General features: G+C 64.6%; 1 protein-coding gene and 1 long non-coding RNA gene across 3 annotated transcripts in view; both read left to right on the top strand.

Annotated features, from left to right (window-relative positions):
* Positions 1–6: 6 nt before the first annotated feature.
* The window catches only part of COL18A1 (collagen type XVIII alpha 1 chain), a 94,163-nt gene continuing 67,328 nt past the window's right edge, over positions 7–26,841 (top strand). For both annotated transcript variants that reach the window (XM_040483727.1, XM_040483726.1), the window contains exons 1-2: positions 7–25; positions 116–210. In XM_040483727.1, coding sequence (XP_040339661.1) covers positions 15–25; positions 116–210 — 106 coding nt within the window. In that variant the 5' untranslated portion in view covers positions 7–14. The remainder of the gene's footprint in view (positions 26–115; positions 211–26,841) is intronic.
* Positions 18,542–22,051, top strand: LOC121035850 (uncharacterized). The gene is made up of 2 exons (XR_005793114.1): positions 18,542–20,558; positions 21,937–22,051. It is a non-coding gene; the product is annotated as an uncharacterized LOC121035850 (long non-coding RNA).

The raw sequence follows: 26,841 nt of genomic DNA, 5'->3' as shown, positions 1-26,841 counted from the left end.
CCGGCCGGCCGAGCATGGCGCCGAGGTGCGGGGCGGCCAGGGGCAGCGGGGCGCACGGGCGGGCGGTGGAGGCGCGCGGCGCCCTAACCTGTGACCTGTGGCCTGTCGCCCGCAGGTGGCCCTGGCTGCGGCCGCGGCCGCGGAGCCTCCTGGACGTGCTCGCCCCCCTGGTCCTGCTGCTCGGGGTCCGCGCGGCCTCCGCGGACCCAGGTAAGACCTGGGGGCAGCGGGGGGGAGGGGGGACGCGAAGGTTGGTTCCCCGGACCGGTCCCCCGCCATCCGCGCTTCGTGCGAGTCTCCGGCCGGTCCAGGCGGCGGCGGCCTCCCCCCCCAGCGCATCTCGGCTTGGTTCCCGGGAGGCCGCCCGGCTCCTCCCACGCGCGCAGGTGGCGGGCGGGGGGCGAGCGGAGGGGGACGGGGTCAGGCCGAGGCCGTGTGTCCCGAGTGTCCTGCGTCGGCCATTCATTCTTGGGCGGCGCGCCGCGGGGCCGAGACCGGGCTGGGCCGAGGGCAGTGCGGACCGTCCGGTCCCCGAGCCCCTGGCGTCCTGACCAAACTTGGCGACTCCGCCGGGAGGTTGGCGCGCTTGGCGGACCGCGCTGCCGGCCGAGGGCCAACGAGGGGCCCGGGCCGTGGTCGCGGTGGCGGCCGGTCCACGCGCACGGGCTCCGGAGACGCAGGTCAGCAGCCGCCGGCCCGCCGGGCCTGTGTCACCGTCACCAGGCTCGTCCCTCCCGGCGCCAGCACGGCCGCAGTGGGTCGCGCCCCCGGGCCTGGGAGTGACCGCGCGGGCTCCGGCAGGTCTCTGGGGCAGGCGCTGCAGAGCCGAGCGCCGCCGTCGTCGGTTTCCAACCTGTTGAGGCGAAACTGCCCGGATTTCCCAGGGCCAGCCTTTGTGCGCCGCCGGGGCCGCCAGGCCTCTGTCCCCGCGCCCGCCAGGGTGTCGGGTTGCGCGCGGTCCCCTTTGATGCGGCCGAGCGCCAGCGCCGGCCGCGGCCGGGAACAATGCTCAGAAGCCCAGGGCTTGGCCGGCACCCGCGGCTTTTCCCGCGTGGGCCGCAGCCCGTGCGCAGGGACGCTGTTCCAGCCGCCTTCAGACCGCCTGTGCCGCCAGCTCCGGGCCCCCGGCCCCTGCCACGCGGTCGGCCAGGTCGGCTTCCCGACTGGCCCAACAAAGGCCGGGAGGAGGTGGCGCGGGAGGAAGGGGGGAGCCCCCCCACCCCGAGAGAGCCCGGCGTTTTGTCACAGGTGGAAGTGGAATGCCGTGCGTGCCGCCCTCTTCTCCAGGTCGGAGGGAAAGTGGGAGAATGTTGACTGCGATCACGGGGCAGCAACACACCTGCTGGCCGCAGCTGGCCAGGAAGGAGGGTCGGGCCTGGAGAGAGAGGAAGATAATACTTTGTTTCATTGTTTCCAGTTGGTGGAGTCACCAGGTTACACGGCAGCAGAGACCTTTTTAAAAAGTAACCGCTCATGACTAGCTCTGCAGGGAGCACCTGTTTGCTCCCCAGCTGGGTTAACTCTGGGTTAACTCCCTCTCCTTTTAGGGGACAAGTTTGTCTCCACACCCCTTCCCGTCCCCGGTTCTTACCACCCACCCTCCTGGCTTCAGGGGCCGTCCCCTGGGCTGCACCGTGTGCGCACAGGGACCAGACCAGGGCCGCAAGTGCTGGAGTTTGTAAGCCTGGCGCCTCTTCTATAATCTGACCCTGGAGTTCCCAGCCCCCAGTTTATGAAACTTTGTAATCAAGTCTGTAATCCAGGTTGCTGGCTGTTGGCCGTAGAGTGGAAACAATATAATGTTATGTCAGTAAGCTTTGGGGAAATGCGATCTTGAGCTCTAAGGGTGGGGTGTAAGGTGCACTTGGGGGTTCTGAGGGTAGTGACGGTGGGGAACCTGCTTGGTCTTCTGCCCGCTACTGTGGCCGCAGTGAGGTCGCCGCAGTCTCAGATCCTCTGGGGAGGAAGGAAGACCGCCGATGGAGCTCAGCCTTTTCTCACTCTGGAGGTTAAAGCAGGAAGCCGGCTCAGCGGGAACGCGGGTTCCTCCCGGCTGGGACTAAGTCCCCTTGAAATGGGATAATAATCGCCCCCTCTGGGTGTTACTGGAGAAGAGCTAATGTGTGTGAAATCCTAATTTAGCAGAGGCTCAATTTCTTCTAGAAACCCTTTAAAATCATCCTTGGGAATTAAAGGTTGAGGCCCGGTTTGCTGATTCGCACATTTTTTTCTGACCCAAAATGATGATGCATTTTTCCACGTCTCTGCTGCACCTGACCCCTCCCTCCCAGAGGAGAGCCTCCCGCTGTTTTGTCTAAGGGTTGGTCGTGATTCTGATGCTGTTAAATGATTTGTGCATTCCCCCGTAACTAGAAACCTGGTGGCACTGTGGGCCGAGCCATCTGTGACCCTGGAGCTCAGTGCTGCCGGCAGGCCTGCTCTCCTGGGGGGGGGGGGGCGGCGGGGTGTGGACTCACGTGGGCCGGATGGCTGTGGACGTTCGGAAGTGTTTGTGAGTCACGAGTCAGGGCTGTGGACAAGGACCAAGTGTGGCAGGCGTTCGCAGGGTCTCAGGACCCTGGTCTCCATCCACGCTTCTTGTCTCTGGCCTTGGCATCTGGCTCTGTCAGACGTCGCCCTGCCCTCAGCCCATGGGTCCCACCCCTTGTCACCACTTGGGCTTCCACACGAAGCTCACGGTCCCTCGGTGGCCCTACAAGGGGCCTGGGTTGGAAGAAGACACAGCCGACACCCTGTGGGCCCCAGGGTCTTTGAGCGTCCATCATCCTGAGGGCACAATACCTCACACGGTAACCGTTGGGCCCAAGCAGGTGGGAAATGCTCGGCCCAGAGCAGCCTGTATTTAGGGCCTGGTCCTCTCATCTGCCGGGGAGTCTTCAGGGTTCAGGTGCGGGACTTCATAAGATAGTTTTGAATTTCCGCAGAACTCGTTTTTCAGGGTACTCATGTTTTCCTTTAAAAGAAGGAGGAGAGGGGAAAGTCCTGCGCAAGAAAACCTAGAAGGAGTGACACTGACCCCACCCGGAGTGAGGGCGCCCGAGAGCCCCGCCCCCCTCGCTTCACCTTAGAGAAGGTGCTAACGTGTCAGGGTGCATACACGCACAAATGCGTGTGCACATGTGTGCATACACACATGGATGCGTGTGCATGTATCACAAACACATACGTGCACACATACACTCATGCGCACATGCATGTACGCAGGCACACACACCCCACACTCGCACGCAGCCACACACAGCCCACACTCGCACGCGTGCGTGTGCACACGCGCGTGCACACACTAGTGCTCTAGTTCCTCCCAAAGTGTTGAAAAGGCTTGGTTCTCTGGGCCACTGGGGGAGCTGGAGGGGCCCCGGGTGGGGTGTCCCGCCCCCTCCGTGTCTGGGGTGGGCGCTGACGCTGCCCCCAGGACAGCCCCAGGGCCACCTCAGGGGGCAGCCAGGCTGGGAGGGGCAGCTGCAGTTGTGTGTCGCCCAAGGAGGAGTCTCGGTGACGCCCCTGTGCTCAGCGTCCACGTGGGGCCGCGCTGCTGGCCTAGCTGCTGCTCTTCAGGAAGGTGCTGTCCACCCACCCCCCGAAGGCGATCCATTAGGTTCTCCACGCGGGGAGGTCAGGGCACGCCGGGACCCTGCGGGGCCTGGTGACGAACACGCACTGGGGACCCTAGGCCGCCCTGGTGCCTTCCAGCTGGTGAGGGGCGGAATGGGGCAAAACCCATCTCGTGGCACGATGTCCAGTGAGCCTTCCCCTCTCTTGTGGCCTGAGGCCCGCTGGGAAGGGCTGGTCCACCGAGGGGTGGGGTCCAGGATGGGGGGGGGGGGTGGCCGCCAGCTCTCAGGGATCAGGTGAGGGTGTGGGTCGGCCTAGCTGCCCGCTGTGGTTGACGAGCGGCCCCAGCCCCGCTCTGCCTGCCGTGGGCCGGCCGCTGCCCGCGGCACAGGCCCATCGGCAGCTCCGGTCACCCGTGTTAGCTCTGCTGTCGGCTCCCTGCGGCTCTGGGTCACCGTTCTGTGAGGGAGAGCCAGACCGGGTGCCCTGACATGGGGACCCCTCTCCAGGGAATCAGGCTCCAGGCTCAGCCGATACAAGTGGATGTCACAGGACCCGACACGGAAAACTCACAGAAACTCAATGCTGTCCTTGGGGGTGGGGGGGGGGGGGGGGGAAAAAGAGTGGGAAACCCAAAAACGGTTTGGGGTGGTTCTGAGATTATTCACTTTGGCGGTCGTGGCTCCGAATGACTCCAGTGTGCTCTGAGCCTCCGTGGCCTCCCCTCCCGGTGGTTCAGGGCCTGGGACTAGCCCCGCGCCAGGCCCTCGGCCCCCCGTGCCCCACCCCGCTCCACGCCTGGGGTCCCTCCCCTCACCTGTGCAGGAAGAGCTGCTCTTTCCAAGTGCCGTGAGCGCACGTGGTCGTGTTATAAACCGTCTTTAGGCCACACACCACGTCCTCGCGCTGCACCGGGCCCTCTGCATCCTGCCCCCCACACTGCCCGGTGTGTGCGGGGGGTGCGCAGAGGCTCAGCTGTGGCTAGACGAGGGGTGATGATCGGGACCGGGGGGGTCTGGGCCCGGGCAGAGGGCCTGTCGGAAGGAGCTTTTGATCACAGAAGTGCTGAGTCAGATGACACGCGGGGTTGCAGGCCGGTCCTGCGCTCCGCCTGCCTCCCCAGCACGGCCTCCCTGGCTGCTTCGCGAGAGCCCCAGAAAGGAGAACCTGTTCGCAGGCGCGTACGTCGTTTTGGGATTTCGTGCCAGCACGCGGGGTCACTCTGGGCTGATTGATCCCCTGTGACCAGGGCAAGGCAGGGGCTCCCTGCACTGAGCTAGGTGGTGATGAGGCTTTAGGCCACGCCTGGTTTCCGGAGGACCAGGAGGCTTTGGGGTGGGGGACGGCACTGCCTGTGGGGTCAGGTTGACCTTCTCAGGGCATTTCCTCGGATTGGACGTCGGGCCAGAGCCAGAGGCTGGGGGTGGGGGTGGGGGGACGTCAGGCCAGGAGATGGGATGAGATGCGGCATGGGACCTTGGTTGCTCCTCTGGTGGCAGGGCCTGGGTTTGAGCCACAGGACCCGTGTGTGGCAAGAGGTGTCCTTCTCTTTCTGGGTGACTTGGGCTGGCGTGAAGGCGGTGCAGGGAGGGCGCGGCTCAACAGCTGCTTCACCCCTTGGCGCCTACCTGTGCAAAGCAAGTGTCGCCGTCCTGGGAACGTGAGCCGCGGGTTCCTCTGCTCAGGAGCGGGAGGCTGGCCGCACCTCTGCAGGGACCTGACCCAGGCGCCCCAGACCTCCAGGACAAAGGGAGACCTTTCTCCACATTTCCATTTATCCAACCAGGGACCTCACCTTGGAAGGAATCATGGATTCAGTGCCTGGTGGAGAGTGTGGTCCTCACCCTGTGCTGTTGGGAAGGGCAGGCAGGGGACATGTGGGGAGAGGAGTAACGTTCCCAGATCCCTTGGCGGGCCCTCTGGGTGGCAGAGACCCAACCCGTCCAGTGGGCCGCTTCCCTGCTGGGGGTCTGGGGGCTGAGGGTGGGGGGTTGGCATCAGTGCGGGACCTCGGAAAGCTTACTTGCCTCTGGGTGGTCCAGGGCTGGGAGTCACTGGGTGCCAAGGCCCTGCTGGTCATTCTACTGTGTCCGTCCGGGTGAGCCCAGCCACCTAGCCTCTTGTCCATTCATCGAGTGACTTCCTCCCTCCCATGTGCATTTTTGAGCACCTTCTGTATGCAAGACACCCTGCCTGCCGAGAAAGACACGGAGGTTAGCCCCCAAGTGCCTCCCCAGCTGGGACCTCCATCCCGAGGCAGGAAAGAGCTTCGTTTAGCGCTCTGTGTTGTCACCTCGAGAGCTGGTCCGCACTGGGGCTGAGTGCAGGGCTGAGTGTGGTGCTGTGGTTGGGGCTGAGTGTGGGGCTGAGTGCAGGGCTGAGTGCAGGGCTGTGGTTGGGGCTGAGTGTGGGGCTGAGTGCAGGGCTGAGTGCGGGGCTGTGGTTGGGGCTGTGGTTGGGACTGAGTCGGGGCTGTGTTGGGGCCGAGCGCGGGCCCCTTGGCGGGGGGGGGGGGGGCATCCCTCCAGACGAGCGGCTGTCCAGCTCTGTGCACTGTCACTTTGAGAGTCTTGCTAATTTGATAAACGGGAAGAAGTCATGTCAGTGTCCCAGTCTGCGAGTTTTCAGTTGCTAGCGAGGTGGGTGGGCTGGCAGCCGCCGGGTTGCCCCTGGTGTCCGTGCTCTGCGGTGCCCGGTCCCCTCGTCGCTTCCGTCTGCTCGCTCCGTCTGCTGCAGATGGGAGCACGTGGCGCGTTTCCTGCTTTGAGGTCGGCCCTAACTGGGGACGTGGTGTTTCTTGAGGCATGGGGTTATTTTTTCCCTAATTTTTATGGCCTGTTCTTCCAGTTGGACGGCACCGCTCGGGGACCACACCGGGCTCGTCCGTACAGCAGGGATAGGAAAAGTAGTGAGGATTCTGTGGGTAAAGGTGTCCAAGGCCGTAACCAGTGCACGTGGGAGGGCCACGTGCTTCATGTGAGCTGGTGCTGTCTTTACTCTGCCTTCGTGGGCATGGTCTTGGGGCTAGCTAGTCCTTGGAGAAAGCTATCACAGAGTCACTCAATCCTGGACTGTTGCAGCTGGCGGGTGGGTGGCCTGGCTGTCCGCTTTGCCTTTGTGGGTGGGACCCCGTTTACGGCGATGGTTGAGAGCCCAGGCCCCAGGTGTTCATTGCCGCACTGACCCTGAGTGCTGTGTGACCTTGGACAGGTTACTCACCCTCTCTGTGCCTCTGGGTCTGACCTGGGACAGTGGGGAGGACAGTGGGGCTCTGTGGGGTTTAGTGGGACATTCCTTCGTTGAGTGCACATCGCATGTCAGCTTTCTGGCATATATCTGATAACGCCTCGCTGGGCCCAGGGGACCGCGGTGGGGATGGCTTCCACCCGGAGGTCTGGAGGGGCCTGGAAGGAGGGACTGGTGTGCATCGAGAGCAGGATGTAGTTTTGCGTTTCTTACCAGAAGGTGGGCTGTGTCTGCTGAAGTGATCGAGTCTATTAGAGTCTCCCACTCCCCCCCAGCCCTCCCAATGTGCCCGCCCTGGCCGCCACGCCCACCCGCATGTCCCCTCCGAGGGCTCAGGGCCGCTGACCTGCCTCTGCTTGTCGGATCTTGTTACCGTGCTGCTGTATTTTGAAAAAATCCTCCTGCTGAGACAGTCTCTTGTTCCTTGTGAGCCAGTGAGCTTCCTGGACCAGGGCCCGTCTGTGCTTGTAAATCTGGACCAAGCCTGATGGAGTGCCGTCTGGGGAGCGGGCAGGGGAACGTTCAGCCCCTTCCTGTCTTGTCATCTCGGCCTGCGCTCACCGTGCTCACCTTTGGGCCTCTCCCCTGCCCTGGCTCCCCAGGAAGGTGAAGTCCCCTCGGAAGTCACACACCGCTGCCTTCACCCCAGGGCTGCCCTGTAGGCCCCCCGGTTCAGACACCTGCAGGCCCCCTGGGAAATCCTCTAGAGGGGATAGGAGGTGGGCAGGTGCCCCCTGGAGCCAGCTGGGAGCTGGGAGGGGCTTTTTCTAACATAAATAATTGTTTCAACGGAAGAGCTTCTCGCCACCCTAAGCAAGTCTGTGCCTGGTGCTGAACCGTTTCCGCCCCCCGAGCCTCTTGGCCTCTAGGAGGAGGAGGAGGGACCCCTCTGAGTCCAGGTGCCCCCCAGGGCCCCAGGCCCTCCTGCCCTGCTGCAAGGTCCTGGCCGTGGCTTGGGTCCCTTCTCTGGGTCTGAGGCTAATCGTCGTCATGCTGTGGGGTCACGACACGCCCACTGTAGCGGACAGTGGTGGCGGTGACCTCTGGTCGTCTTGGGCCCTGGCATTTCAGTCTTGTCTCCCCACGGTACTCAGGGGGACCCAGCTTGATGCAGCCTGGATCTTCCTGTTTTCTGGCTAAAAGGAGCCTCCACCCCCAGGGCCAGGGCTGACTCAGAGTCCACGATGTTCCACATTCATAGCCTTGCGTTGTGAAAATAATTAAGAATGCCGCTGGAGGTTTGGAACCGGATGGAAGAAAGCACCATCCTAACACAGACTTATGTGTCATCATGGGGCAATCTGACATTTTAAACAGTCTTGGGCCCCCCTCCCCGCGGCCCCGACCCCGGGCCAGGGAACAGCCCTGCCCGCCCGTGAGAGGACAGATGGCATTCTGGACACCTAACGTCCCCACATTTAAGACTCCTTTATCTTTTGCTTCCCATGGCATACGTTGCCCAGCGAGTGACAGTCTCCAGAGACACCCATGTCCCGTCCACAGAATGTGTGAACGCTGCCGTGCGTAGTGGGAAGGAGCGTGTGGGTGTGTTAAGGCCCTCGACGGGGGGACATGGCTCTGGGGGGGGGGGGAGCAGGGGCTATGTGTAACCCTAGTGTCCTGACGAGGACAGGGGAGGCAGGATGGTCGGGGGCAGAGTCGGGACACAGGGCCGTGGAGGCAGAGCGGCGGTCGGAGGGAGGGGGCGGGGAAGGGACTGGGCACCACCGGCCATGCGGGCGACCGAGGGGCCACGAGCCGAGGGGTGTGGGTGCCTCCGGAGGCTGGACAAGGCAGGAAGCGGACTCTGCTGGAGCCTCAGGAAGGGAGCCCGGTCGTGCTGACTTCTGACTGTTAAGAAAATACGCATGTGCTGTTCTGTCACCACAGCTTTGTCGCAACAGCTACAGGACACGGCACAGCCGTCATTGGGTCACTGAAGGGGGTGGGATTGTGGTCATTGCAAAGGCCTCTCATCTGTAAAAAAGACCCTGATACGTTCAAGGCCTTGGTCCCCCACCTGTGCGGGGGGAGGGGGAGCCGGAATGTGCTTCCTGCCCCTCGGGCCCCCTGGGCGCGGGCTCCCTACAGGGACGCCCGAGGTGGCGGTCCTTCCTGCCTCGGGCCCCAGCACAGCTCCCAGGTGCCCTGGGCAGAGCCAGGGCTGGACTCGAGGGCAGAGGGCCGGGGGCCGGGTCTCGTGGGGCCTGAGGACCCTCCCGCCCCAGCCCTGCTGTTGAAGGAGGCTGTCCAGGTGTGTGCCAAGCAGGCTGGTAGCCCCTGCCTGCCGCTCCAGAGCCCCAGACCATCCAGACGCTGCTGCTTCCGTTACCCAGAGCGCCCGGAGGCCTGGTGGGGGGCGGGCGCGGGCTGGCCGGGCTGGTTCGCTGAGGGAAAGGGCCACGCCAGCCACACCCTCGTGTCACCCCATCATTTGCTTGCGAGTACTGGGCGACGTTCCCCTGTTCTTTGGCCCGGTGGCCTTCTCTGGGAGCTCACACGGTGAGCAAATGTGGGGGGTGTCCAGGCAGGGAGAGATGCCTGGCTCTGCATCCTATGGGGAGGGGCTGGGGACTGCCGTACCCGCTGGCTCTCAGAAGTGGGGGGCCTCAGGTCGGGGGCAACCGCGCTGGCCAGAGGATGGGGCCTCCTGGCCCAACCTGCGGGGAGGGTGTGAAGTTCCTCCCCAGGGCGGCCTTTCTTCATAAAATGGGAAGCCTGAGGCCCCAAGTCCGAGGTCCCTGGGGACCGGTGGCCGCATTCCTCCCCTGCCGTCCGGTCCCAGCTTCCGATCTGTGCTCAGCGGCCTAAGGACTAGTTAAATTGGTTTTTGGTCCTAACTGGTTAGCAGACCCTCCCTTGTTGAACTCTGCAGCCCACGCCCATCCAGTGGACTGGAGATGCACAGCAGCTGCCCCGGAAAAACCGTGTCTCGCCTCAGTTTCCCCGTGTTGCCCAGGCCCCTCGGCTGACGGGCGGCAGTCCTGTGCTCGTAAGTTGCACTGATTGGCGCCGCAGGGCTTACGGGTCCTTTCGGGCGCTCTCACTTCGGGGGTGTGGAGGCTCGTGTGACGTCTCCTTCACTCCAGCAGGAGCACCCTGCCTCCTTGCTGTGCTTCCGGAAAGGGCTCTGGAATGAAAGGGAGCTTCTGTTCTCGTGGTTGGTCGCGCTCAGGACTGCGTGTGCGGGGGTCACTCACAAGTAGCCCCGAAACTCGGCGGGGCCGCCCGCACCCAGCGGATTGTGATTTCTTCGCTCCCCGAGTCCGATCTTCTGGAACCCGGGCGGGACACAGACATTGGGGGACGGGGTCCTCCGGAGACCCTCCTGCTGCGCTCAGCTCCTTTCCTATTCACCCGGGACCCCACGTCTGTCTTCCTCCTGCCGGGGCTGTGCCCGTCCTGTGGCGGTGAGCCCCCACTGCGTGCCCTGTGGGTCACCGGGCCGCCCTCCCTGCCTGGGCCTGTGGGTACAGGCGCCTTGCTGCGTGTGTCTGCCATTCCGTGCGGAGTTGGGGTCCCACCGGGCCTGCCGCCCCCGTCCGTGCAGTCCCGCGTGCTCCGTGCCCTCTCTCAGGGGTCGCGTCTGCCGCCTTGCCCCCAAAGGCTTTACTCCTGGCTCACCCAGGAGCCGCCCGTGTCCCGTCTGTCCCGCTGGGCCGCGGGGGCCACAGGTGGGCTCTGCGGAAGTGCCGACTGGCACCGGGAGAAGTCTCTGCAGGAGAGCAGATGGCGGATGCGTGGCGGCCTCTGTCACAGCCCTGCCCGCGTCCCCACCGCGAGACAGCCCTGGCCCCGGCCCCGGCCGTGCTGCTCTGCTCTGGGAGCCCCCTCCATCACCCAGGAGGTTTCCCGGGAGTCGGGCAGGGCGTGCACGAGTGTGGCGTTCGTGTTGGTGACCCCGTCACGTAGTGGAAATCCACAGTGTGCTACGTAGATGAAGGAGGGGCCCAGGGGTGCGGGCCGTCTGCCATTGTCTGTCCGTCCGCTTTCCTCGATGAGAAGGTCGGTGTGATGTGCATACAAGAGCTGGCCGACGTGAGGCTTCACGGGACAAGGCCCCGGGGGGCCGGGTGTCCGGCCCTTTACGAGACTGTGGACCCCCCGGAACGCACCCAGGTCGGGCCTGCTCGGCACCATCAACTCCATGAGCGGCTGGACAGATGACCGTTGGGATCCCAAACGCTGGTTTGGGAGGATCTCCCACCGTCCCTCTGGCGGGTTGGGTGTCTGCCGTCTGCCACGGAGATGCGTTCTCTCTTGTCTTCCGTGAAGCATGGACGAGTCCACCAGGGTCCCCAAGCGTCCCCTCTCCTCTCGGAAGACGGGCGGGCCCTGTCCTGGGCTGTCCAAGCTGTGTTTAGGGCACATGCGATCCGTCACGGAGTCTGGAACGTGACAGAGGACAGAGCTCTGGTGCCTCGGGCTGGGGTCGGGGTCCCGTGACGCAGTGGGGGATGGGAGGCCCTTAGAGGCCTGTACCATGTCAGGAACCAGTGGCCGCCCCTGAAGTTTGGGGGGGCTCCGGCTTTCCCAGGGCCACTGGGTGGAGCCTGTGAGGCTGGGGCCAACTGCCCACACGGCTGTTGGTAGCCCGGGCACAGGAGTTCCTGTCCCCGCCGACAAATGCCAGATCTGAGCCGCTGGTAGTGTGGGTTGTGCGGGGGGGGGGGGGGGGGCTGCCCTCCCAGAGCCCTCACCGGCCCGTGTTTGGGGGGCCCTGGTGGTTCTGACCACAGCATCTGTTGAGATGCTCCTGTGGGTGCAAAGAACCAAGAACCAGCTTCTGGAGAAAGATGGAGGTGGATGTACATGGCACGGTCCTGGGACAGCCGTGTGCCGCCCCAGGCTCTCAGTGCACAGGGTCCCCGAGACCCCCGGGGGGCAGGAGACCGTGGCAGGGGTGGGGTGGACGCCGAGCACTGCCGGGTGCGTTCACGGGGCAGAGTGGGTCCCCGTGCCCGGCCCACAGGGACCACTTCCTGCGAGTGGGAGAGGCGGCTGGGTGCTCGACCTCTGGGTTCTTCCATTGCTAATGACGCGAGGGCCTCAGCTCCCCCACGCCCAGGGGCAGGTGGTGGCTGGCCCCTGTGCCAAAGGAGTGTCCCCACAGGGTGCCGCGACAACTCCCTCCTTTCTTTCCTGTCTCAGCTCATGACGCCCGGCGATTTGGGTCCCAATTATATCTAGGAAGGAGGGCAAAGGTCATGCTGTCTAGACACTAATCCTGCACGGTTTCGTTTCTACCCATGAGAGTATCCCAGCAACAGGATTAGGGCTGGAGGGGATGGCATTCCCCGGGGTCCGCTCCTGCTGCTCTCCGGAACCTTCTGGGGCCAGCGGTGGGGTATGGCATGGAGGGCCGTGTGGAGAAGACAAGCTCCCCTCAGGCTGGCCACCAGGGGACGGTGGTACAGGGCTCGGGGAGAAGGGGCCACGGCTCCTGGGACCCCGGGGCTGGGGGAGCCTCAGCTGGAAGCTGGGCCTGGCCGCGTGCGGGCCCTGCTCGTGTGGCCTGGTTTCGGCCTGGCCACGCGCACGGTCCTGCCTTTCTCCTGGAAGAGCTGGAGACGCTTCGATGACGGTCCGTCCCTGCTTCTCACCGGGTCCGCCCCTCACCGCGAGACTGACCTGTGCGGCTCCCCACCAGCCCCCAGCGGTGTCCACACTGGTTCCTACTCTGTACTGGGTTAGTCGGTACCTGTGCCTGTGAGGCTCAACCCCCTCCAAGCAGCTCGAGGACAGACGGACAGACAGGCTCTGGGCAGGACTGGACTTTGTCCGGGGAAGCGTTCGCAGTCCTTGTGATCTGTCCTCACTGAAAGCTTATGTCACGTGCCTTGTGCTTAGTGCCCCTTGCAGAGGGACCCTGCTGTCTGAGTTCAAGCACGTGGACCAGGACCCTGGCGGAGTCACCATCTATGCACCTGACCCCAGGACTTGATGGCGGCTGGGCCAGGAAGCAGGGCTGCTGAGTCGGTGGGGGTTGAGCCTCAGGACTGTCACGTCGCAGGGCTGTGTGGTCCGTGGAAGGGGCGCAGGAGGGAGGGAGGCCCCACTGAACAAGGGATCCCCTGTCTGACAGCCATCTGTCTGGGGTCTCGGTGGGGTGAAGCACTTGCCACACTCCCGTGTGTGCAGCCAGTGGGGGGGGGGGGAGGTCTCGGCGGGGACGGGGGCAAGGTGGGACTCTGCTGTGCACTCACCCTCTCCACCCACCTTCCGGCCCTGAAGCAGCTGGGGGGGCTCCAGCGCGCTGGGGGTTTGGAGCCATGGTCTGTGTCTGCCAGAGCCTTAGAGGTGGCAGTAATTTGTGGGCTGTAAATTTGGAAAGTGCCCAGGATGAGAAGCCAGAGTGTCCCGTGCTTGGCTGATCCTGCTGCCTGATGGGGAAACGTTCCCTGCTTCCCGTGGGCCTGGCAGGGTGCAACGGGGCTCACAGCCCGCAGGCTGCGTCTAGGCTCCAAGTGGCCTGGGGTGGGGGGCAGGGGGGCGTGTACCCGTGAGGCCTTCCTTACGCGGAGACCTACGCTCCCGCCAGCTCCAGGAAGCAGGGCTACAGGTCTTCTCGGCACGCCAGGCCCAGAGACCTGCTTTCGCAGGACGTAACAGACGCACCGCGCAGATAAACGTCTCCACAGGCCTCGGGATGACCGCGCCTCTGGAATTTCTAAGCCTGTCACTGCCACATGCGTGAGGGTGTCTGCACCGAGCCCGCTGGTCGCTCCACTTGTGCGGTCGCTTCCTCGGTTCCCGAGGCTCCTCCCGTTTAGGGGGAGGTGCCCCGTCCCTCCCACCCCAGCACGCTCGCACACCTGCCCCCCACGCAGCCACACGTGTGCTCACACACACTCACACAGGGTTCTGTCTCAGGGCACAGTGACCGCTCACGGGCTCCCCGCCCAGCCAGGTGCAGGTGCAGATGGCTGTCCTGTGGGGAGCCTCCCGGAGCCCGCTGGGCGCTTTCTAGAAGGTTCGAGAGGTCTTAGGTGTCTTACTGATGGCCCGCTGTCAGTGCGACTGTTTTCTCTCCCCCAGAGCAAACCCGGTTTGGAAACCGGTCCCTGAACGTGGCGGGGTGAGGACGGCCGCTTTCGTCCCGGGGTCACCAGGCCCCTGAGCGCCCCTTGCTGGGTGACGGTGCCTGTGGGGGTTCCTGTCGCCCCTGCTCCTCTGGGAACGTGCTCAGGGGACTTGAAGAGAAGGGCACGGGAGCCTCCAGCCTTGGGACCCCAGGGCCAGTCCGCAGACGCCTGGACCACCTGCCTCGGCTGGGCTGGGAGGTGTGGACTTTCCACTTCTTTCAGGACAGTCGACCGCTCAGTCCCTGTCTCCGCAGGGTCGGCCCAGGTCAGCGCTGGCTGCCTCGTGGCACAGACGTCCCCTCCCCCGCCCCTCCGTGGCCCCTGAGTCACCCAGGTTAGGGTTGTTAATTATCCTGGGCTTGGTCAAACATTAACATGTCAGGCTGGACAGAGCACCCCCGCTTTCTGGAAGAATAACTTCGTCTTGGCCCAGGCCGCAGGAGGGTGCCTTCCTGCTGGCTCCACTGCCCGAGGTGGAGCCATCAGCCTGGGGCCATCTCGGGACCAGGCTCTGCGGGCGGCATTGTCCCCACGGGCAGTGGCTCGACACGCCCAGCTCCCCCAGGCGGTCCCGGTCGGCATTTTGGTTTGGAACCTAAGGCAGAACAGTGTGAGCAAGGCTGGAGTGGACGAGGAGTGGGCTCCTTCCAGGTCTGCAGGTGGGGGGCCCGGCGGCCGGCGGCGAAGGGACCCAGGGCAGGGACAGTGAGCAGCCACCGCCGGGCCCTGGAGGGACAGCCCCCTAGGGGCCGGGCGCCTGGTCTGACCTGTGCAGTGGCACAACTAGCCCCTTACGGACGTTCACAGGGCATCTGAAGAGCACCGTGCCATGCTGTGTGGGGGGCCCTGGCGCCGTGGCCGGCCCTGCGGCAGGAGCGCGTGCTGCCCCCCGAGGATGGTGCTCAGGCTGCGAGGCAGTAAGGCGGCTGGGGAGGGGGCAGGCTGCAGGTGAGCACAGCGTGGCCCGGCTCTGGCCTGTGCTAGCTGGGGCACCCTGGGGGAACATCCTGGGGATGCCCCGGGAGGCGGCGGCCCGGGGCCGGCCCAGAGCCAGCCTGGGGTCCCCTGCAGAGACTGTCCCCTCCGGTGAGGAGCGTGGCCTCTGCATCTTGAGCTGTGAGGACACGGGAGGTGACGGTGGCGGCGGTGAGCCCCGTCTCCGAGGCTGGCCTCCGACACGCGTGCCCCTGAATTCAGAGCACGGGGGCCGTGGCCAGATTCGTGTCGTTTTTGCCTGCAGTTTGGAAGGACAGGTGCCACCCTCGCCCAGGTCCCTTGGCCACTCCCTCTGGAAGGTTCTGCTGGGGCTGATGCCCACGGACACCGCTTGCCTCCCGTGGGTCTGTAGACCAGGTCTGACCCTGCCAAGGCTGTCCGTCCCCCTTCCTGCCTCATGACCGTCCATTCCGGTCGCCTCAGGCAGCACCAGTCTCCTCCGGGGGGGTCTCAGAGAAGCCCAGGGTCGCTGGGGGCCTCCAGGCGGAGATCAGGTGCTGATCAGTTCGGGGCGTCTCTGGGGGGGGTGGTCACAGGGCAGGGGCTCCGGTAGCAGCTGTGTGCTCTCAAAAGCAGGGCAGGGGCTCCCTGCCGGATGAAGCAATGACAGGGACACAAACCGGGAACTTTCCGCACATGCCAGAGGCTGTGGTTGGAGGCTCTTGGCCTCACTGTCACTTGGGAAGAGTTTATGATGTGTCACCTCTGGCCCACACACCTTCATGTTGGGGTCTGCTGCCGGGTGTGTGGTCCTGTGTGGCCCTGTGACTTCGTGGGTCCTCAACTGCACTTGCCCTGTAAGGCTGCTACAGCTCACCAGCGCCTCCTGAGCTTTGGTGCCTCCCTGAGAGAGGGGTGCCCTGGGAGGGACAGAGCCTGGCATGCGGCGTGGCACGCATGGGGCCGCTCACAGGGCTTCTGTTCCTGAAGCCTGAGGTCCCCGGGGCGTGTCCTCCTTCCGGCCTTTCCCGGGAAGGCACGAGCCGGGGACCCAGGCTTGGTGCCAGGACGGGAAGGGTGGATCCCGGAGGGCTTAGCGGGGGCGACCGTGGGGGGCCGGTGGACCCCCATGCTCCCCAGGCGACTGGACGTAGGGGGCTAAGGGCTCTTCCTGCGCCCTGAAGGACGGAGCTGGGCGATGTGAACTTCGTTCTGTTTGATTTTCACGCTAATGGCGTTGAGGACAGGAGCAGGTAGGGAGAGGGAGGAAAGCAGGCCGGCCGAGCATTCGAGGGTCTGGATATAATGCTCAACTTAAATCTGTGTTTGCACACGCCCCCTGTGAGCAGGGCCGTCCTTCTATCCCTCCCACGGTGCTCGCCGTCCCCACTGTCTTCGCTACCTGGGAGAGCCGTCTCTGTGCAGGTGCGCCCAGGCGTGACCCGCGAACGGTTATTTTCAGCCGCTTATCTTCAGCGGTGCTGGCCCGGCACCCGTGCTGCTTTCCAGGGTCAGGCCGTAGCTGAGCCCCTTGTGCAGGGACAGCCTGGGCACCCCGGCTGGCTGAACACAGCCGCGAGCCACGGGGTCCACCCCCACGTAAGTGCTGGAGGCTGCCGTGGCTTTGGAGCAGGACCCAGGCTGTGTTTTCAGGTGAAGGGTGTCCGTGACCCTCGGGGGCTGGGGCACGGCATCGCCTCCTCTGCCCCGAGGCCGGCTGGCGGATCTGTGGACAACAGGTGAGGACCAGGTGGGCCGAGGCAGGGTCTGGGGGTGCCTGTTCCTCTGAAGAAAACCGTGTAGAACCAGGCTCTTAGGGCCTACACAGGCCAGACTCAGCGCCCACGCAGAGAGGGCAGTGGCTCTCATTTTTACCCTACAGGCGCCCTGGGAACGGCGGGGGTGTCCACGGCGCCCTGCGGGAGGCCTCTGAGCACACCAGGGCTTTGCGACTTTGAGGACCGTGTCGGGAGCCAGGGCCCCCAGCCCCTGGTTTGTGCGGCCCCGTGCTTTGTCTGCTGGGCTTTGCTGGCCGGCCACCAGCTAGGTGCCTGTTGGTCAGGATCTGACATCCCGGATGCAAGGCCCAGCCTGGGACGCCCTGCTTCTGTCGCCCTCCTCCCCGGCGCAGAGCCCTCCCCCACCACCGCACGGACACCGGACGCTCACTCACAGGGCCTGCTGGTCCCGGGCTCCCTCAGGGGCTCGGGGCTCAGTTGGGGAGCCCTTCGGGGACCCGGGAATGTGCTGGGGAGGGAGCTGTCCTGACAGAGGTGAGGGGGTGTGCCCGGCGGGTCTGAGAGAACAGGACACCCCCACTTTCACAGGCACCTCGTTACAAGGACCGTGCATGTGCCGGTGGCATGCGCTGCGTGTTTTAAACCAGGGTTCCTCTGAGCGTTTGCAAGCCTACCAGGCACCCGGACCCCGTGGGGTTTCTGTGCCCTCCCTCATCTCTGCCTCCTTCTCACCTGCCCAGAGGGTCCCTGGGCCCCTCCCTGCCCGTGACCCCCACTCTCTTCTGGGCGTGGACCCCAGGAGGCGGGTCGGGACCCCCCCTCGCCCACCGGCAGCCCAGGAGGCTTTTCATCCCCCGGCCCGACTGCTCCTGTGGCCCCACCCGGGCTTGGCGAGATGGCGGAGCCCGTGGGCCGTGCACCGCCTCCTCCGGGCAGGCCCCCTCTTGCCCCTGGCCCATCCCGGCCCTGACCTCACCCGTCTGCCTGCGTGTCGGGACAGCCCGTCCGAGCTGGCGGGAGGCTCCCGTGGGCCTGCCGAGGCTTCTGTGCTGCTGCGAGGCTGACTTACTCCCCAGCTGACAGCATTCCATTTGGCCCTCGTGATGCGGGCTTGCTCCCCTGGGACCTGAGTGTCCCATGCGGGCGGTCGCCCGCAGTCCCACCGGGTCCTGGGGTCGGATTTCTGTCGCCCAGCAGCCAGTTCACTCTGATTTGGGGAGCACTGGGCCTGTGGCCGGGTCCAGAGGGGGCGAGGCCGCAGGAATCCGAGGCCTCGGGATGTAGGCTCACACCTGGGCCATGAGCTCAGGTCTGACTAATGAGGCTCAGTGACTCACGGCCCCGGGGCCTCCCAGGCGAGGGCTGCTTCCCAGCACCGTGTTGGGAGCCCAGGACACCAGGTCTCTTGGTCGTGTTCACACCGCCTCCCCCGCGTCCCCCGCCCCGTCCCTCCTCGAGTGCCTCTGAGGGTACATTTCACCCCGTTGCACAAGGTCCGGGCAGTGGCCGTTGGGGCTTGGGGAGCAGGTAGGGGTGAAGTCATGTGCCTTGCACGGGCCATGTGATGGGGCAGCCTCCGCGAAAAGGGCAGGGCAGCCTGTGAGGAAGGCAGGCTGACCTTGGTGCCCCGGGCACTGGTCGTGGCCTGCGAGCATGGCCCGAGACAGGGATGGAGGTCAGGAGACTCTACAACACAAGGTGGGCCTTGTGGGTCACGTGCTGTAAATTCTGTAGGCCGGGGAGCAAAAGAATCCCTTAACGTTTTTTATTGGGGTAAAATGTACATAGTCCAAAACTAACCGTTTTATTTGTATCTTTTAAAGTTTATTTATTGAGAGAGAGAGAGAGAATGAGCAAGGGAGGGGCAGAGAGAGAAGGAGAGAGAGAGAGAGAGAGAGAGAGAGAGAGAGAGAATTCGAAGCAGGCTCCACGCTCCGAGCTGAGCCTGACTTGGGGCTCAATTTCACAACTGTGAGGTCATGACCTGAGCCAAAATCAAGAAGACACCTAACCGACAGAGCACCCAGGTGCCCCAAGACTAACCATTTTAAAGTGAACGATTCGGGAACATTTGCTCCACTCACAATGTCATGCAACTGTCACGTGTCTGGTTCTGGAACACTCATCGGGGAGGCCCTCGTCCGTCGGCAGGGCACCCCCGTGCCCTTGCCCCAGGCCCGGCCACCACGGCCCCTTTCTGTCTGTGGGTTTGCCCGCTGCGGGCATGTTGTGTGCCTGAACTCCTGCGGTCCTCATCCTGTGGCGCCCGGCTTCTCTTACCCAGCGCGGCGTTTTCCAGGTCCTTCCAGGTCCTTCCACGTTGTAGTGTGGGCCAGTTCTGCATCCCTTGTGATGGCTGCATAGTATCGCCCTGTGGATTCTTTAACCTCTACATTTTTCATGGAACTGAAACGTCTCTGGACCGAGGATGCTGGCTTTCCTTAAAAACGGCAAGGGCAGTATCTGCAAACCCTCCTTCGCGTGTCCTGTGGGAAAGTGTGTGGGCAGCCTCCCCGCCAGCAGCCTCTGCCAGCACCGAAGGCGCGGCCGGGAGGTGAGGACGGCGAGACCTGGTTCTCCCTGGCTGGCCCTCGCAGAGCTCAGCAGGGAGGGCGGGGGGGAGGGGACGCGCTGCTGGCTGGGAGGGGAGACGTGTGCGCCAGAGGCGGGACACAGCCGCTGCCCGAAGACCCCGCACGCTGCGCAGGGCGTTCACGTGGGGCTGTTCCTTCATCCGTGTGCAGAGGGCTCCGCCGGTTAGGGCTGCGTCCCAGGAAGGCCGGTTCCGGGGTTCCCTCTCTCCCGGTCTCCCCTCTCCGTGGTCCCGCAGGGAGGCTGGAGTCAGCAGACGGTTTCAAATTCTGAGCGGTGCCCAGGCCGGGAGCAGAGGACCCACAGACGTGGAAAAGCCCCTGTGCCTGAGAGCAGGTGGGGGCAGGAGAGGGCGGCGGGGGTGTGCAGCCGGGGCCGCGGGCCCTTGCGCACAGTTGCCGTCGATGGCTGTCTGTGGCTGGCGGTTCCTGCGAATGGCCAGAGGCTGCGGGGTGCCTTTCTTCCTACCACTCCGTCCCCCACCATCGGGGTCTCTCTGCCTGGTCTCCGCATCCCCTGTGTGAGCCTCAGCCGTGTCCCTCCCCACCTCCCCGGGCCCGTCCACTCCTGGGCCTGGCTCTCTGGTCCTGCGAAGGGCTCCCGCCTGCCCTGCTCGAGCTCCCACGCTGCGGCAGGGGGCCCAGAGGCAGCATCGTGTCCGTGAAGAGAACATCATGTCCGTGTCCCTGCGTGCACCAGGACCCTGTGTGGCGAGTCTGGGCTGGAGTTCTGAGCGGGTAGAAGGTCCTCCCAGCTCCAGTCGGCTCGCCCTCCTCCTGCGACATCCTGAATGGATTAACAGGGAGGAGAGGGCCTGGGGGGCAGGGGGCTCAGCCACCTGCCCGGCTGCCCCCCAGGGGGTTGCAGGTGGGCGCCCCAGGCTTCTGCCCCACCCGGCTCGTGTGAGTACAGAGGAGGGGGCTGGGTCTGCTCGGGGCGGCTCGGGGTCACTCCTGCTGCCCCTGGGTCTGGTTACAAAGGCACATGGAGAACGTGGGTGGCTGCCTAAGCCTCTGGAAGCCCAAGAATGTGCAGAGGGCTCATCCTGGCCTCAGGTCTCCTGGTTGGTTGGGCGAATTTGCTTTTATTTCTAGGCAGAGACCACACGGAGAGACCTTTTATGGCCTGGCAGACGCGTCTGGCAGATGCCCCCGCCCGAGCATTTCCATCAGGCAGGCAGGCTGTGAGTGGACCGGCCGGCCGGCCGTCATCACCGGGCTCTGCCAGTGTGGACACCCACACGGGTCTGCCGGGCAGTGGGGGACCGAGGGGCCGTGTCTGAAGGACAAACAGGAACGTGAGGGGGCAGCCACACCTGCCATGGTGCACCGTCGGCAACCTGCGCGGGACTGTGCTGTCCGGCAGGCCCTGGCTACTTTCCTTCCAGGTGATTTATTTGCTGGGCGGGGGCCGGGTGGGGGGGGGGGGCTGAGTCCCAGGCAGAGGTCACATTCCATTCATAGCGGCTTATCTGGGCTGTCAGGCAGGCCTGGGAGGGGGTCTGAGACAGAACAGAGCTCCCGTTTCTCAAGTTCCAGCTTGCTGGGGGCCAAGGTGGGTGTTTGCGAAGAGCTCCCTGAGCGCCCGCTGTGTGCAGGGACCAGGCCGGAGCCCCCTGCGGACTCCCCTCCCATTGCTTGCAGCCCCGAGGAGGCGGGCAGGACCCACCCCCCACACAGCGGCCGTGCCTGGGGGTGGAGGCCAGGCTTCTAGGGCCTGGGGAAGGGGGACTCATTCTGATGGGGGCTCCTGAGGCCCCCAGAGGATGGTGTCCCTCGTCAAGGCCCGAGAGTTGTGCTGGGTGCATTTCCGGAACCTAAAGAATTCTCCCCGAGGCCCCCAAGGCACGCCCCCCAGCCAGCTCTGTGAGGCTTTCCATGTGTGACGCATCAGTGTGTGTGGCGGGGGCGGTGGGGGGGGGGGGGGCTGCTGGTAAGGCTGGGGGAGCCGGTGGGGCTGGGCTCTATGGGTCCAGGACAGGAAGCCTTCACTGAAGGCCTTGGGGACCCCACCCTTCACATCGTCAGGTGACTTCCTCCGGTCAGGTTTCCATCAGTGTAAATGGGGGCCAAGGTGCCTTCTCTGCTCCTGGACCGGGGGCCCTGCCCTGAGGGTCACATGTCCAGGTGGGAGGGCATCCTGCAGAGTGGGGAGCCCCCGGTGACGGTGACGGGAGAGGGGCCAGCCTGAGGCTTGGCTGCCTGGGGAGAAGCACCAGGGATGGGGGAGGGACCCCCAAAGGCAGCTCCTGTGAGCCTGTTCTAGGACCGGCCTACTTCATGGGCTGAGCAGTGGGCTCCCCCCAAAGCGGGTCCCCCCAGGTGGGCCCCCTGACAGCCTCCTGAGACTATCGTCCACACTCCCATACCTAATTCACCACACACGGTCGCCGGGATGATGTCCTGTCTCTGTGCCCGTGTGAAGACGTGACTTGAGGCCTCTGAAGGGGTCCCTGGGAAGGGAACGGTCTGGTCCCCTCTGCCCAAAGCTCTGCACCGCTCCTCGGATGGAAGTCAGGGATGGCACAGTTACGCCGAATGGGCCGTGATGCCACCCGGAGACACGCCCCCGCAGGGCCCCCATCCCTTCACCGTAATGACCGCGTGGGAAAGCTCCAGAAAGGGTCTGGAGAAAGACAGCAGCTTGCACAGATGTTAATCCTCTTTGAAACTGGACTTAATAGTTTAGCCAAAGAAAATAACAACAAGTTTCATTTTGAAGGGGGTCAGACTCTCTTTAATGTTTAATCTCTCTCCACCCTCAAGCATTCTGGAAGAACAAGGACAGAGAGCACATCTAGTTTGCTCAGATGTCGGGCGGAAGTTTGGATGATGGGACATTTCATACAATTCTTTTAATTAAAAAAATCCTTTGTTTTTATAAGTGTTTTCTTAGCCGGCTTGAAAACACGAGGCCGTTGCCGCCTGCCGAGCATGGCTGGGACGGTCCCAGGTCCCGTGGGCGCCAGAGGCCATTGGAGCTGAGCCGGGGCTCCCCAGGGCCTCCCAGCCAGGCCCCCTCTGGGGCGCAGGAGAGCCACAGAGGCCAAGAGGTCTCGCACGGACCCTGTCCCGTCCTGGTGTCTCCTCACGAGAGGTGCCCGTCTGCAAGAATAGGCCGGGGTGGCCCTTTGAGGAGCCAAGGAGGCCGGTGGCCGGGTCCAGGCCACTGCAGGACCCTCAGCATCAGCATGCCCCGCCCCCACCCCCACCGCCCTGTGACCTCAGGACTTGGGTGTCTCCTCTGTGCCCCCTGCTGCCGCTTTTCCCTGCTGCGGGTGGGCTTGCAGTGGTGGTGGCCGCAGGAGGGCTGTGGGGGTGTCGAGATGGCACTGGGAAGCATTTAGCTGGGGGACAGGTGCCTCTCCGGGGCCCCCCCAGGCCCCCCGGGTGAGTGCCCTGGAAACTTCTGGGGGTGGGGGTGCAGGAGCGCTTTTCCCTTTGACACCAGGCCTTGGAGAGCAGGACGGGACGGCAGGGCGACCCTGCACGGGGACGGGTGTGCAGCCTCCTGAAAGCTCTTGCCCATCTCACAGGGAGCCTCAGAAATGCTCCCCTGCCCAGCCTGCCCCGCGGCCACACCGGGCTCTCCTGGGGTAATTCACGGCAGCTCTGGACCGCCTGACTCACAGTCAAGGTGGACTTTACGTGAAAGATGTTGATGGGAAGGGCTGTTAGGACTACGTTTAAAATCCACACGGAGACGCAGAGGGTGCAAGAGACAATCTGCAACTCAGACCTTCTGCCTTCATACGTGTTCTTACCGAGTGATTATTTACACGCAGGTGGTGGTGGATATATCCGAGGGGCAGGCTGGTCACTGGGGGAGAGATGGGGCCTCCGCCACGTTCCGGCCGGGGGTCCTGGGGGGTCAGGCCCAGAGCTGTCTCCTGCAGACGCTTATCTCCACACATCCCTGTTGGGCGGTGCTGGAGTCGCTCTGGGTGTGGGTCGACCCCAGGGCCTTTGAACAGCCCATTCTGGAGTCAAAATCTTTGCTGTTGTCATCGTTCATGTCACACAGACAGGCTGCAGTTTGAGAAGAGCTCGAGGCATGAAAACCCTCATCAAGGGTGGGGAATAAATTGAGGAGGGGGTGTCTGGCCCATGTGGTGTTCTGGAGGGAGGTGGGCAGTGGGGTTTGTCTCCGGAGCACCCCTCACCCTGCTCTCTGTCACCGCAGGTCCTTTCCTGTTGGGCACAAGGTGGGGGAGGAGCTCACACGCACCCTGGGTTGAGGGCAGCAGCAGACGGACTAGCAGGTGTGGGTGGGTGAGCCCACTGCCCGGGTGCCGGTGCAGGTATGGGTCCCAGGAAGTGGGGTGGAGCAGGAGGGTAGGAGGGGGAGCAAGGTGGTGGACGCATCTCCTCGGTGTCCCTGCGTGCAGGGCTCGGGGGCCACATCCCTGCCAGGGAGGCCCTTCCCCGCAGGTTTGGCAGCCCCCCCCCCCCCAGAGGGAGTGGTCAGGCTGGTGCGGAGCCCCCCCGCCCAGAGCGGTTGGGCCGGTGCAGAGCCCCCCACCCCACCCCCAGAGCGAGCAGTCGGGCTGGTGCAAAGGGCCAGCCGTTTAACCAGCATCTAGTGTCTAGCTGTGGCCATGAGGCCACAGGGAAAGGGCGGCCCCATCCTTGGTGAGTGCCGGGGGATGGCAGAGGGAGCGTCAGCACGGACCCCACCGTCAGGTAGGGGGTGCGGGGGGTGAGGGACGCCTGTTGGGTCTTTAGGGAGTGCTGGTGAGCCTGGTGGGGTGGGCAGGGTATAGACGTGGGGAACAGGGATCGGAAACGTGAACTTGTGTGTGGAGACAGGTAGGGAGGGGCCGGCACCACCCAGGAGGTTCCCATGAGGTGAAGGGGTCAGTTCTAACCCGGGGCTGAGGCGCTGTGGGGACCCAGTGGGTTCCCTCGATGCCCCCCTTGATGTCCTCTCGGGCCCGCCCTCGGATGGGCGTGCAGGTGTTAATCAGGAAGCGAACGCTGGTCCCTTCCACGACCCGGGAGCCCCTCCCGGCCCCCCGGCCCTTGAGAAGCTCTCAGGTGGGGGCAGCGGGGTCGGGGTCCAGCCGGAGGCCCCCACGCGCCTCCCCCCTCCCGGGGAGGAGGAGAGGGGCGCGCTGTGTGACTGCAGGATGAGTGTGGCCCTTGTACACGCCGTCCTGGCTGAGAAAGACTGTTTTCAAAGGGAACTCATCTAAAGCCTTGCTTCCTGAAGCCGGGTGCGGGGTGTCTGAGAGCCGGCCGGCCTCGGGGGAGACGACGCTGGTGCTTGTGCCGTCCTCCGCCCGCTGGACACCCTTGTGGGCCCCGTCCAGCCGTCGGGGTGTGGGGGCGGGGGGTGGGCATGAAGAGGGTGCGTGCCCAGCGCCCCGTAAAACCAGCCCGTCTTCAGGTGAATCCGTGCTCAACTTTCTAACTTCCTGCAGACCGCGTGTCTTGTGACCTTAACGGGATAGCCATTTCCAGCTTCATCCGGGGGGAGAAGGACAGGGTGGCTGGGCCGAAACCGTGGACGGAGGCCGCTGTCCGGGCTGTGCTGGGAAGTGGCCAGCACGGAGAGTGGGGCACGCCCCGTGTCCGGCCCCAGCTCCTCCGGTCAGCAGGGGGGCGCCGTCCCCCGCCGCCGTTTGGGCCCGGTCAGCTGCCAAGCCCTGGAGGTAGTGGGTGTGTCAGACGCGGCACACCCACTCCCTCTCACGCGTGGCCCCTCGCGGCCGGGTGCTCACTGCCCGATCGGCACGGCGGGAGGCCTGGCCCACGAGAGCCACGCGGTCACACGCGTTACGTGGGGTAAAGCGGCCTCGTTATTCTCGTGGCAAGAGGGGTTCGCTTATTACGTGGCGCGGGCAGGTTGTCGGCGCGGCTGGGAGAGGACAGACGCCCTGCACGTGGCGAGACCGAGGGTGCTTTCCAGGCGGCAGACCCTGCGCTCCTGACCCCCGCTCGGCCTGTCGACGTCTGCGTGGAGCTGAGTTCAGAAAACAATGGCGCCGGGCACCTAGGACACTCGTCCCCGAGTCTGCCGGTCTGTGTGTCCCGCCTGCGTCTGCCGGTTCACGCGACCGGCCCCCGCCTGCGCAGCTTTCCGTCACAGCCTCCCTCCGGCAAGGCGCACGTCGGAAGCCTCCCCGAGCTTCGGGCCGCCGCCGTGGAGGAAGGATGGTGCCTTCGAGGAGGTGAGGCTCTCCCGCTGCCGAGGTGCGGAGGGAAAGACCTGGTCCTCTTCCGCCTGCCGGACTGGCCCGTCGTCCGCCCCACGGAGAGCCCCCCTCTCAACGAGCGTGCCGGGACTCCGCAAGCCGGGCCGTGAGGTGCTGGGCCTCTGTGGAGTCTGGTCACACACCCAGCTTGGACCAACATGCCCAGGAAGGAAGGAGGCTCACCCTGCCCGCCACCCCCCCATCCCCCTGCCGGCAGGTGTAACCGGGAGCTTGTCCCAAGGTGATGGCACGCCAACAGAAGGTGCTGGCATTGCCTGCAGGAGCCCCTTAATCATCCGTGGCAAGGGTGCCCTTCGCCAGAGCCCCGCCTGTGGCGCGTTCCGTGGACGGGGCTCTGTGGCTGGTGCACACCTTCCAGTACGCGGGCGAGCGTGCGGGAGTCTGTCCCGCCGGCTGGAAGCCCGTCACGGACGACGGCAAGGGACGCTTCTCCAGACACAGCGAGGCCGGCAGGCGGGTGGAAAGCTTGGGCTCCTGGCCCCCACCTGTGCCCCTGCCTGGATGCCCGGGCTGACCCAGGAGAGGCCAGACCTGCCCCTCCAAAGTCCGTGGTCTGTGACCCTGGAGGGCTAGGCCCAGGCCTGCTCACCATCCCCCCAGCTGGGGCCTGGTGAACGGTGGCCCCCTCCCTGGAGCCCGCCTAGACAGGTACAGGTCTAAAGATGGCCACTAAGGTATCAGACGGAAAACAGGAAAAGAAAGTGACAGCAACTGTTTAGGAGCGTTTACAGCAATTCGGCCTCACCGTGCCACTGTTACTGTACCTCATGAAAGCATTTGCCAGGACAGACTGGGGGCAAAGCCAGTCCTCGTCCACAGCTTGAAGAGCAAGTGTCTCGTGGTGGGGACGCAGATGTGAGGGGACCCTCAGGAGACCAGAGGGACGAGTGGAGGCCCAAGCACGTAGAAGAGAAAAAGGCTACAGGAGGAGAGTGGACCGGAAGAAAGGATTTGCAGACGTGTGACTAGAGGTTGTGTGCGCCTCTGGTGACAGAGGAGCCCCCAAAGGAGGGGGCCCGGAGGAGGGGGACCCCTGAGAACAGGCAGGACGTGCCCGGGGCCACACCGGGCAGAGGAAGCGGGAGCGTTCGCCCGCTTCTGTCCATCGGGGTGACCGCTTCCAGAAGCCCCGCCCTCTCTGCTGCTTCTAGGATCTGCACCTCCTTGACCCGGTGCTCCCAGTTCTGGAATCTATGCTCCATAGACAAGAGCACGCACCGGGCAGGACATCAGGTCTCGCGTCACTCAGAGCAGCCGGAGCAGATGGAGACCCACTGGACAGCAGGGCTGTGCACCGTGTGGACTGGCCGGCGTGTGTTACTGTCTCCCTGACCACCAACATGCACACCGTCAGCTCCGCTCGGGGGGAGCCCCGAGTGCTGGGGGGGTGGGGGGAAGGTCCGAGCGCTAGGAGGGGAGTGGGAGTGTGGGGAGAGCCCCAAGTAAGAGAGGG

This window comes from Herpailurus yagouaroundi, unplaced genomic scaffold (genome assembly GCF_014898765.1).
Source record: "Herpailurus yagouaroundi ecotype Mexico unplaced genomic scaffold, PumYag 162, whole genome shotgun sequence".
In the NCBI taxonomy this organism is placed as follows: domain Eukaryota; kingdom Metazoa; phylum Chordata; class Mammalia; order Carnivora; family Felidae; genus Herpailurus; species Herpailurus yagouaroundi.
The sequence above is the reverse complement of the archived record's forward strand: the minus strand, read 5'-3'. Positions and strand labels throughout refer to the sequence as shown.